Genomic DNA, 12,395 nt, shown 5'->3' with positions numbered 1-12,395 from the left:
TCATGACGGACACGGACATCAGGGGATAGACAATACCACTGCCCATTTAAGACCTTTGTTTTGGTGGCCCGATTTTAAAAGCGATGTAACCAATTATGTCGAGAATTGCCTTATCTGTGCTCAGAACAATCTAGAACTTTACGCAAAGAAAGGACAATTAAGTCACACCCGCCCTGTGAATGGCCCTTGGACAAACTTGCAAATCGATTACATTGGCCCCCTTCCCCCTTGCAGAAATGGTTTGAAGTACGTGCTGGTTGTAATCGACACCTTTACTACATGGGTAGAAGCATTTCCCTCACGGACAAACACAGCAAAGGCCACCGCTAAGATTTTGACCCAACAGATATTCACATGCTGGGGTCTCCCCCGCAGCATTGAGTCAGACCAAGGTTCCCACTTCACCGGCAGTGTCATGCAAAATGTTTTAACAATTTTTGGGATCAGGCAGAAATTCCATAGAGCATATCACCCCCAATCCAGTGGCATTGTCGAGAGAATGAATCGAACTTTAAAAGCGACCATGAGGAAGATGGTGCAACAGAACAATACCACGTGGGACACAGTCCTCCCATTTGCTCTCATGTTTATTCGGAACACTGTTTCCAGTTCCACAGGTTTCACCCCCCACACTCTCATGTCCGGACGGCCCATTAAGGGTATTGAATATTTATTAGGCCTCGATTTGGCAAGCCCTCCAGTAACTGCCCTCACCCACGAAAAAGCAGTCCAACAGGTTACAGATAACATTAAAGCAGCACAACTCGCTGCAGCTGTCTGACTAGGCGCTAGAAGGAAGCAGAGTAAAGCCTGCTTTGACAAAACCGTCCACTCCGTAGAGTACACAGTCGGTCAGCAAGTAATGGTTTCACTTTATAACCCCAGTTTTTTTCCTCTCCCCAAAATTTGCAGGACCCTACTCCATTTCCGACAAAGTGAGCCCCTCCGTGTACAAGACAACGTACCCCAACGGTAAAACTGGTTGGTTCCACATCAACCAACTCAAAGTCCACGGATCACAATGTAGCCACTCCCACCACATCTCTCTGGCAATAGGAGACGATTACACCCCGCCCATCGACAACCTAGTTTGACCCCTACACCAACCCTCCCCCAGCCATGCCGGCATTTATTCCTTGTCCATGCCCGCAGATACAGACTTTCACCTTGACTCCGAAGACAGTGAGAGCCTCCCGGATTTGATTACTATCTCTGAACACTGGCGCAATCTCTCTGCCCCCAGTCACCCCAGCCCCCGGAACCACATGCACTCCCCCAGCCACCGCCACAGCCCGCCCACAGTAACTTGCCCTCCACTCCCACTGCCCCTACTCCTCACGACAAGCCCCTCTTTGGCACCGCGAACGTTTGTGAAATCCTACCAACTGTCCTAGCTTGAGACAATTCACACCTCTTTAACCTGGGATTACCCCTCTCTCTGGATCTGTAAAGACTTAATTACCTGCAAATGCTTGCATTCTAAGCATCGTCTTGCATCTTTGATTTTGTCTATATATATATTTCTGGAACCTACCTCTTCATTCACCTGAGGAAGGAGCAGTGCTCCGAAAGCTAGTGATTTGAAACAAACCTGTTGGATTTTTAACCTGGTGTTGTCAGACCTCTTACTGTGCTCACCCCAGTCCAACGCCGGCATCTCCACATCATGCAACATGTTTCCTTACACATGTCCCTTAACACTTCTGCATGCATGCACACTTGTGTGATACTGACATCCAGTGTTACTGTGGGAGGAAACTACTTTATAAATGCATTTTCCCTACTCTGTTGAAGGCAAAGCAGCAGATTCTAGTTTCCCAAACTTTAACCTGTGTCACCACCAAATGATACTGCAGCAATAGCCTCACCATCACCACCAAACAGTCAATCAAATTGATCCAAACGTGGGAAATTGCCCTGGACCATGGACAGGTGGAAGTTCCAACATATCGAAGACCCATCACTACTGCAGGACTGTACTTACCATCTCATATGTTACCTGGATGTGACCATACAGCATCACATAGAACATCTGTGGCCACCACACTTGTGGCATGAAAACCAAGGAAAATCTGCCAGAGAATCTTGGCCTCAGTACCAAATTGAGAGATTCCTTTCCAGGTACAGAGTCTCAATCTGATTGGAGCATGACTTGGCAAATTAGGCTGGGAGCTCAGCATTAGCACAGGGCTAAATCGATGGGCCGAATGGCCTCCTTCTGCACTGTAAATTCTATGAAAATTGCTGGCTTTGAAAGCAGACCAAGGCAGGCCAGCAGCACGGTTCAATTCCCGTAACAGCCTCCCCGAACAGGCGCCGGAATGTGGCGACTAGGGGCTTTTCACAGTAACTTCATTTGAAGCCTACTTGTGACAATAAGCGATCTTCATTTCATTTTCATTGGTGTTCGTGGAAGAAATTGCTATATGTGTCAGAATTGATATAAGTAATAATAAAGGATGTCTCAAGTATTATAACAGCACAGATCAAGGGAAAAACCAGCAGGCAAGGGGTTGAAATGTTGGGCCTTAAAGAACAGTCACCTGCATTGGAGATAATTCAATCATCTCACAGGACATTAGGATAAAAAGGGGACCCACGTCACAGAAATCATGGCTCCAGCTGTCTGTAGGAGATTCATTGTCTAGCCCAGTGCAGGGGATAAAAACATTCAGAAGTTCAGGGTAAAGGAAGTATGTTGAACAGAATCCAGGAGATTGTAAAGAAGCATTGTATTAGCTGATTGTTTTCCCATTAAAGGGATCAGAAAATATGCATACTGATCACCTTGTATTGTTCCAACTGAATTGATGACATCAATACCTACTTGTAAATCTGAAAGAACCTTAAATATATAAGCGTGTAATTCTGACTATGATCAGAGCTAACTTTTGCGAGCTGAGGCTAGCAGCAGAACTTGCCTCTCCCGTGTGCACACAGCAATTCCGAATAAATGCAACTTTTACAACTCCACGCGGTCGAGAACAGACTCGGAGCTTTACTTCCCTCCAACAATTGGACACACTATTTTCTGTCTATTAATGAGCAGAAAATCTTAAGAGACCTGCACATGGCTCCCTAACTAATTTTCTGATCTGTACTTTACTCCAGCAAGATATTATGCTGGGAACAGAGTCCTAATTTGAAACTTGTGGCAGACAAGGATGTAATCGGACACAAATCAAAAGGATGGGAGTAATGGGTTAGTGAAACGGATGGGGTATAGTTTGAAAAATAAACCACTTCAAGTACCAGTTTAAAAGTTCACTTACGATTGATGAAAAGTAAAAAGATACACTTTTTCACTGAGTAATTTGCATTTGATATATAACCTTTCATTTTGAAAGCAAATTTTGGATCTTCAAGACACACTTCAATTAATTCCCTGCAGTGGAAACAAAACCACACCATGAAGTTGACAAGTCTTTCCAAGGTTACTAATGCATTCCAAATCTGCATAATTGAATCTCAAGTGCCTTGTGGTTCTAGAATACTAACTAGTTTAATCAGAAAATAGTTGGTTTCAGTAACATGTGTAGTTGATAATATGCCACATCTTTGTTCTCATCAAATAAAGCTTTCTGGATTTCCGTTGCTGCAGTTCCTACTGTATAAATCAGTCAAATTCATGCTAATACACTCTGCCTCTATACAAGGTGGATTGTATCATAACAGGCTGTTGCAATTTCCTGTGTACAAATTGACTGCCACTTCATTTGAAGCCTACTTGTGACAATAAGCGATTTTCATTTCATTTTTCAATGTGAAAAGTTGATAGGAGATTTCAGGCAGATTTATCAGCAAATGAAGACCTGTCTACTTGATATTAGCAAAATCATAATCAATATATTTCAAATGAGATCCTTGGAATCGAACCCAAGGATACTGACAAATGGTTCATTAACCAGTTATATAGGCAGCTGTATGGGATAAGTGCAGATAAGTAGGCAATGTAGTACGGAGGAACAACTTGCTGTTGTCAAATCCCCCAGGGCCAATAGTAATTGGCTGTGAAGCTCAAACATTCAATGCTGTAGTCGCTAGAAGGGTCACACAACAGCTGTGCTCCTGGAAGACTGCAGCTTCCTCAGTCTGATGTTCTCTGCCAGGGGATACCAGGCAATAGTGGGAACTAATTGAGAAACTAACATAACCTGAGCTTGCAGGAAAGTGTCAGAACTGCACATATCTCCACTGTTTGACTGCGGAGGAGACTGTGGCAACTGCCGCAGAGGCAGAAGTTGGATCTCTCAGCTGATTCCAAATTAAAGTGGAAATCTATAGTGAGAATTATTTTTTAAACCGGCATCGAGTTAAGATCTGTTGTGGGACAGATGTTTTGCTAAATATTCCAGTTGCTGCCTTCACTTCCTTACAACCAAAGTTAAAATAACCGCAAATGTCACTTTCTTGCAGAGTGCCCAGCACTGACAACATTTGTTTCTTGTGTTCAAGAGTAGGAAGCAGGGACTTCCGGGTGCGGCGATGACCAGCTAAGTCGCACGTTTCGGCACCTCCCGTTTTAACGGACTTTTGGGCTCTTATCAGGAGCCCCAACGGCAATTTTCGAAGGCTAAACCCACTGTGAGGCGACATAGAAAGGAGTCCCCCCGGATGTGAATGGACAGAAGAGATAATAGTGGCCAGATTGCAGAGGATACTCTGGAGCAGCAGCAAAGAAGGGAAGTGAGAAGCAAGATGGCGGCGGAGGGAGGCCAGTTGGTATGGGGCCTGGAACAGCAGGAGTTCCTCCGGCGATGTGTGGAGGAGCTCAAGAAGGAGGTGCTGGCACTGATGCTGCAGGCGATTGAGGGGTTAAAGGAGGCGCAGAAGACCCAAGAGATGGAGCTCCGTGGAGTGAAGGCAAAAGCTGCCGAAAATGAGGACGAGATACAGGGCTTGGTGGTGAAGACGGAGACGCACGAGGCACTGCATAAGAGGTGTATGGAGAGACTGGAAGCCCTGGAAAATAGCTCGAGAAAGAAGAACTTAAGAATCTTGGGTCTTCCCGAAGGGGCAGAGGGAGCGGACGTTGGGGCGTATGCGAGCACGATGCTCCATACCTTAATGGGAGCTGAGGCCCCGACGGGCCCCCTGGAAGTGGAGGGAGCGTATCGAGTCCTCGTGAGAAGACCAAAGGCAGGAGAAATACCTCGAGCAATAGTGGCGAGGTTCCACCGCTACAAGGACAGGGAGATGGTCCTGAGATGGGCGAAAAAGACACGGAGCAGCAGTGGGAGAACGCGGTGATCCGCGTGTATCAGGATTGGAGTGCGGAGGTGGCGAGAAGGAGGGCGAGTTTCAATCGGGCCAAGGCGGTGCTCCACAAGAGGAAAGTGAAGTTCGGAATGTTGCAGCCGGCAAGACTGTGGGTTACACACCAGGGCAAACACCACTACTTCGAGACGGCAGAAGAGGCGTGGACATTTATTGAAGAGGAGAAGTTGGACTAGATTGGAGAAAGAGTGTTTGAAATGAAGTAGTGAGGTGGTGGCAAGGGACTGTGAATCAGATGGGGGAAAATGTTCTTTCCCCTGGAAGGGGGGACACACGAAGAAATGTGGGCGCCAGTGGGGAAGGGGAGGGGGAAGGAGAGAGGGAGCTGCGCCATCAGGGGCGGGGCCAAGAGGGAAGCGCGGGCTTTGTTCCCGCGCTATGGAAATTGTGGCGGGAAAAGGGGGCGCAGGAAGGAGGAGGCCTCACATAATGGGAGGCTAAGGATAAATGGGGAAGCCGAGGTCAGCCAGAGTTTGCTGACTTCCGGAAGCAATATGGGGGGAGCAACTAAGCTGGAGAGGGATCTAGCGGGAGGGGGGGGGGGGTGTTAACTGGGTTGCTGCTGCTAAGGGGAAGGGGGAGCTGTTACGGGATGGGATGGTCGGGACGGGAGGGCGCCGTCGGGGGGATAAGCGGGTGCGTGGGAACCGGGTGAGGAGCTGGTCTAAAAAAGGGGATGGCTAGTCGATGGGGGGGGGGGGGGGGGGGGGGGTAAAGAGCCCCCCAACCCGGTTGATCACGTGGAACGTGAGAGGGTTGAATGGGCCGATTAAGAGGGCAAGGGTACTTGCGCACCTAAAGAAGCTAAAGGCAGACGTGGTCATGCTTCAGGAGACGCACCTGAAACTGGCGGATCAGGTCAGATTAAGAAAAGGATGGGTGGGACAGGTATTCCACTCGGGCTTGGATGCGAAAAATAGAGGGGTGGCAATACTGGTGGAGAAACGGGTATTGCTTGAGGAGAAGACCATAGTGGCGGACAGTGGGGGTAGATACGTGATGGTGAGTGGCAGATTGCAAGGTGAGGCGGTGGTGCTGGTGAATGTATATGCCCCGATCTGGGATGACGCAAACTTTATGAAGCGTATGTTGGGACGCATCCCGGACCTGGAGATGGGAAAGTTGGTAATGGGGGGGGGCGGGGACTTCAACACTGTGCTGGACCGGTCCAGATCTAGGACCAGGAGGAGGCCGGCAGCGGCCAAAGTGCTCAAGGGCTTTATGGAGCAGATGGGAGGAGTGGATCCCTGGAGATTTACTAGGCCAAGGAGTAAAGAGTTTTCCTTTTTCTCCCATGTCCACAAAGTGTACTCCCGGATAGACTTCTTTGTCCTGGGAAGGGCGCTGATCCCGAAGGTGGCAGGAACGGAGTATTCGGCTATAGCCATTTCAGATCATGCCCCACATTGGGTAGATCTGGAAGTAGGAGAGGAAAAGGAACAGCGTCCACTCTGGAGATTAGATATGGGACTGTTGGCGGACGAGGGGGTATGTGTAAGGGTGAGGGGATGTATTGAAAGGTACCTAGAGATTAATGATGACGGAGAGGTCCAGGTGGGAGTGGTCTGGGAGGCGCTGAAGGCGGTAGTTAGAGGGGAGCTGATCTCCATAAGGGCCCATAAGGGGAAACAAGAGGGTAAAGAAAGGGAGAGATTGTTGAGGGAGATTTTGAGGGTGGATAGGCAATATGCGGAGGCACCAGATGAAGGGCTATACAGGGAAAGACGGAGATTGCACATGGACTTTGACTTGTTGACCACGGGTAAGGGGGAGGCACAATGGAGGAAGGCACAGGGAGTGCAGTATGAATATGGAGAGAATATGAATTGGGGCAGCACGGTAGCATGGTGGTTAGCACAAATGCTTCACAGCTCCAGGGTCCCAGGTTCGATTCCGGCTTGGGTCACTGTCTGTGCGGAGTCTGCACATCCTCCCCGTGTGCGCGTGGGTTTCCTCCGGGTGCTCCGGTTTCCTCCCACAGTCCAAAGATGTGCGGGTTAGGTGGATTGGCCATGCTAAATTGCCCATAGTGTCCAAAATTGCCCTTAGTGTTGGGAGGGGTTACTGGGTTATGGGGATAGGGTGGAGGTGTTGACCTTGGGTAGGGTGCTCTTTCCAAGAGCCGGTGCAGACTCGATGGGCCGAATGGCCTCCTTCTGCACTGTAAATTCTATGAATGAGAAGGCGAGCCGGCTGCTGGCCCAACAACTTAGGAAGAGGGGGGCGGCGAGAAGAGATCGGAGGGGTTAGAGACGAGGAGGGAAAGATGAAACGGGGAGCGGAGAGGGTGAACCAGGTGTTTAAGGTATTTTACGAGAGGCTATATAAGGCTTAACCCCCGGAAGGGAAAGAGGGAATGATGCGTTTCCTAGACCAGTTGGAGTTCCCGAAGGTTGAGGAACAGGAGATGACAGGACTGGGAGCGCAGATTGAGGTGGTAAAAGGAATTGGGAACATGCAGGCAGGGAAGGCCCCGGGACCGGATTGGTTCCCGGTGGAGTTCTATAGGAAACACGTGGACCTGCTGGCCCCACTTCTGACGAGAACCTTTAATGAGGCTAGGGGAAAGGGGGACACTACCCCCGACGATGTCGGAGGCGACGATATCGCTGATCCTGAAAAGAGACAAAGACCCGCTGCAGTGCGAGTCATACAGGCCTATTTCCCTCTTGAACGTAGATGCCAAGCTTTTGGCCAAGGTGATGGCGACGAGGATAGAGGACTGTGTCCCTGGGGTGGTGCATGATGATCAAACGGGGTTTGTTAAAGGGAGGCAATTGAATGCTAATATACGGAGGCTGCTGGGAGTGATGATGATGCCCCCACCAGAGGGGGAGGCGGAGATAGTGGTGGCGATGGATGCAGAGAAAGCATTTGATAGAGTGGAGTGGGACTACCTGTGGGAAGTACTGAGGAGATTTGGATTTGGAGAAGGGTTCATTAGATGGGTTCAGCTCCTGTACAGGGCCCCGGTGGCAAGTGTGATTACAAATAGGCAACGATCTGACCACTTCCGACTATATAGGGGTACAAGACAGGGATGTCCCCTGTCCCAGTCACTGTTTGCGTTGGCAATTGAGCCACTGGCCATAGCGCTGAGGGGCTCTAGGAAGTGGAGGGGGGTACTTAGAGGAGGAGAAGAGCATCGGGTATCATTATGCGCGGATGATTTGTTGTTGTATGTCGCGGACCCAGTGGAGGGGATGCCTGAGATAATGCAGACACTCAGGGAGTTTGGAGAATTTTCAGGATATAAATTGAATATGGGGAAGAGTGAACTGTTTGTGATGCACCCCGGGGAACAGGGCAGGGGAATAGACGATTTACCGTTGAGGAGGGTAACAAGGGATTTCCGGTATTTAGGGATCCAGGTGGCCAGGAACTGGGGAACCTTGCATAAGCTTAACTTGGCACGACTGGTAGAGCAGATGGAAGAGGACTTTAGGAGGTGGGACATGGCGCCCGTCATTGGCGGGCAGGGTGAAGGCGGTTAAAATGGTGGTCCTTCCGAGGTTTCTTTTTATGTTCCAGTGCCTCCCTGTACTGATTACAAAGGCCGTTTTTAAGAAGGTGGACAAGAGTATTATGAGCTTTGTGTGGGCTGGAAAGACCCCAAGAGTAAAGAGGGGGTTCCTGCAGCGCAGTAGGGACAGAGGGGGACTGGCACTGCCGAGTCGAAGTGATTATTATTGGGCCGCCAACATGTCAATGATATGTAAGTGGATGAGGGAAGGGGAAGGAGCGGCGTGGAAAAGACTGGAGATGGCATCCTGTAGGGGAACTAGCCTAAAAGCACTGGCGACGGCGCCGTTACCGTTCTCCCCGAAAAAATACACCACAAACCCAGTGGTGGTGGCAACTCTGAAAATTTGGGGGCAGTGGAGACGGCATAAGGGAGTGACGGGTGCCTCAGTGTGGTCCCTGATAAGGAACCATAGGTTCATCCCGGGAAGGATAGATGGGGGATTTAAATCTTGGCAGCGAGCTGGAATTGTGAAATTGAAGGACTTGTTCTTAGACGGGACGTTCGCGAGTCTGGGAGCACTGACAGAAAAATATGGGTTGCCACCTGGGAATGCATTTCGCTATATGCAAGTGAGGGCATTTGTGAGGCAACAGGTGAGGGAAATTCCGCAGCTCCCGGCGCAAGAGATCCAGGACAGAGTGATTTTGGGGGCATGGGTGGGTGTCAGATATATATGGGAAATGAGAGACGAGGGGGAGATGATGGTAGAGGAGCTGAAGGGAAAATGGGAGGAGGAGCTGGGGTAAGAGATAGAGGAGGGGCTGTGGGCGGATGCCCTAAGTAGGGTAAACTCTTCGTCCTCGTGTGCCAGGCTCAGCCTGATACAATTCAAGGTTCTACACAGGGCGCATATGACTGGAGCAAGGCTGAGTAGATTTTTTGGAGTGGAGGATAGGTGCGGGAGATGTGCGGGAGATGCGCGGGAAGCCCGGCGAACCACACCCACATGTTTTGGTCATGTCCAGTATTGCATGGGTTCTGGGTGAGTGTAGCAAAAGTGATTTCAAAGGTGGTGGGGTCCGGGTCGAACCAGGCTGGGGGTTGGCTATATTTGGGGTTGCAGATGAGCTGGGAGTGCAGGAGGCGAGAGAGGCCAATGTTTTGGCCTTTGCGTCCCTAGTAGCCCGGCGAAGGATTCTACTTATGTGGAAAGTAGCTAAACCCCCGGGCGTGGAGGCCTGGATAAACGACATGGCAGGGTTCATAAAATTGGAGCTGATAAAGTACGCACTAAGAGGTTCGGCTCAAGGGTTCACCAGGCGGTGGCAACCGTTCCTCGACTATCTCGCAGAGCGATAAGGGAAAATAGGAAAGGTAGCAGCAGCAACCCAGGGGGGAGGGGGAGGGGGAAGAGGGCTCATTTGGGTCCTCAGGGGTTTTATGTGTGTGTTTATATATATTAGTTATTTATATTAGATGTTACAAAGTTACTATTTTAGTTACTATCTGTTGTTTATTATTTTGTTGTTGGCAGTTGCCGTTAGTTAGCTTATTATTTATTTAAAAAACGATCAATGTATATATTATTACAAAGTTGTAAAATGGGAAATTTTTGTTTGATCGAAAAACTTTAATCAAATATATATTTAAAAAAAAAAAGAGTAGGAAGCAGAGATCGGAAAGAGATTGCAGATCTCGGAGAACCATGATGGACCTGGAGATTGGATTGCTAAGAGCTAAGTTTTGTCAGAACAACAATGGCTCTGATCGCGGACCAAGGGCAAACCTGCCTGACCGCCCGGGGAGCCGGCCAATCAAATAGTTCTTCAGTCCCAGCAGGGGCAATTTGGCAAGGGCAGAAGAGGGGTGGGTAAGTGGTTGGTGAGGGCAGGATGGGGTATTGTCAGGAGGATGGTCCTTGACACCAGGGCTGGGCTCCTTCTACTCAGGAACAAATCCGCGCCCAGATCTCGCCCCGAACCAGCAGGGAGGCTGCCAAATTTACTGGGGATTTCCTCATGCAGTAGAGGGCCTATCTGCCACTGGTAAAATCACAGAGGTGCATCAAGAGGCCTTTAGGTGGCCCATAATTATCCACTTTAAAGGCCTTAAATCGACTTCTGAGCGGGAAGGCTGCCCATCACAATCTCAGCTGGTGGTCAAATTCCATGGTGTTAGGCACTTAATCCCCTGCATTCAGTTGCTATTTTATGGCCCTATTCTGCCACCAAACCCACTAAATTCCACCCACCATCTCATGACATGCTATCTGGATGTGACTACACATCACCACGTGTAAATCTGTAGTCACCATACTTTTAGCACCAAAGCAGTCGGGCAATCTGCCATGAGCACAACTCATGTTACAACTTCAAGTGACTTCAGCAATGAATTTCTGTGCTTCCCAGTTCACCAAGGATGACACAAGGGATTTCACAGCAGGGTACTACAGTCCCTACCACTTACACCCTCTGTGCTTATCCCATATTGTTATCGATATCAGGCAAAAATGTCATAGAACTGAAACCAAGTCTGTTTCTTGTTCCACAGATGCTACCAGACTGGCTGAATATTTCCACCATTTTCTGTTTTTATTTCAGAGTTACAGCATCTGCACAGTTTGCCGTTATAAGTGTCCAGTTCAGTCCTACCCCCATTTTAAATTTCATGATCTAAACGTGCATTCTGAACTGACCATACCTGCTAACAGCATTCCCAAAGATTGTTCGAATATTATCCAGAGTTGAGGCATTAGGCAATGTTCTCACATCAGCAACAGTTTCACCTTGCTAGAAATAAACCAAATACACAAATAATTGTTACTGAGTTAAGCTCATTTCTGAGAAGTTTAATTAGTTTAATAGAGGCATTGAATTTTTTTCCATTCTTTTGGTGCATATTGCAAGTTGGTGCGTGGGAAAAGAAAAAGATTGTAACAAAGAGTAGTTATAAATTATATAAATAATCGAGTCCAAGAGGTGTCAAGCAGGTTGTGTGTCTGGACAGCAGGACACGGAAATTCAGTGAACGGCGAGACTGTTCCGAGCAAACATGTCTGTACCTCCATCTCGAATCTTGCAGGCTCAGAATAACTGAGCTGAAGTGTGAATTTGAGATAACCTGACGCATCAATCAAGGAATGGGAGCTGAGGGGGCTCCCCTCCCACCTACATAACCCCCACCCGCTTTGGTCACCCCACCCCACCCTTACCTCCCCAATACTGCTGAACCCCCATCCTCTCTGGACTCCTGCCTCGCCTTGGAACCTTTCCCCCTGGATCCCTGCCCTTACTTCAGCAACCCTCATTTCCTCCCTCGCCTTGGCCAGGTCATGGGCGGAGTGGATCAGCACTATAGTTACCCAGAAGCTAAACTGGTTTTAATTCTTCTAACATTTCCTGGGTAAATGCTGGTATAACACAAACCAGATGGTTCCGAGTGGGGGAAAATTGTCCAAAGAAAGTTTAAACTTCCCAGGAAAGTGCCAGCTGGGAACGTCCAGGTGGAGTCCCCTGGAGCATCTTTGAGTTCCCCACAGATACACTACCCGGAGCTCGGAAGTTACAGACTTTATTTCCTTTTCTTTCCAAGGACTGACACCTTTTTTCCAATCTTAGAATTTTAATTCTTTATGCATCTCCAAGCTAACTGG

General features: G+C 48.8%; 1 protein-coding gene across 2 annotated transcripts in view; it reads right to left on the bottom strand.

Annotated features, from left to right (window-relative positions):
• The window catches only part of mlh1 (mutL homolog 1, colon cancer, nonpolyposis type 2 (E. coli)), a 124,808-nt gene that overhangs the window by 43,486 nt on the left and 68,927 nt on the right, over window positions 1-12,395 (bottom strand). For both annotated transcript variants that reach the window (XM_072467323.1, XM_072467324.1), the window contains exons 8-9: window positions 11,444-11,532; window positions 3,273-3,385 (exon numbers count right to left, since the gene is read on the bottom strand). In XM_072467323.1, coding sequence (XP_072323424.1) covers window positions 3,273-3,385; window positions 11,444-11,532 — 202 coding nt within the window. The remainder of the gene's footprint in view (window positions 1-3,272; window positions 3,386-11,443; window positions 11,533-12,395) is intronic.

Source organism: Scyliorhinus torazame, chromosome 11 (genome assembly GCF_047496885.1).
Source record: "Scyliorhinus torazame isolate Kashiwa2021f chromosome 11, sScyTor2.1, whole genome shotgun sequence".
In the NCBI taxonomy this organism is placed as follows: domain Eukaryota; kingdom Metazoa; phylum Chordata; class Chondrichthyes; order Carcharhiniformes; family Scyliorhinidae; genus Scyliorhinus; species Scyliorhinus torazame.
This window is presented reverse-complemented; position numbering and strand designations above follow the sequence as displayed.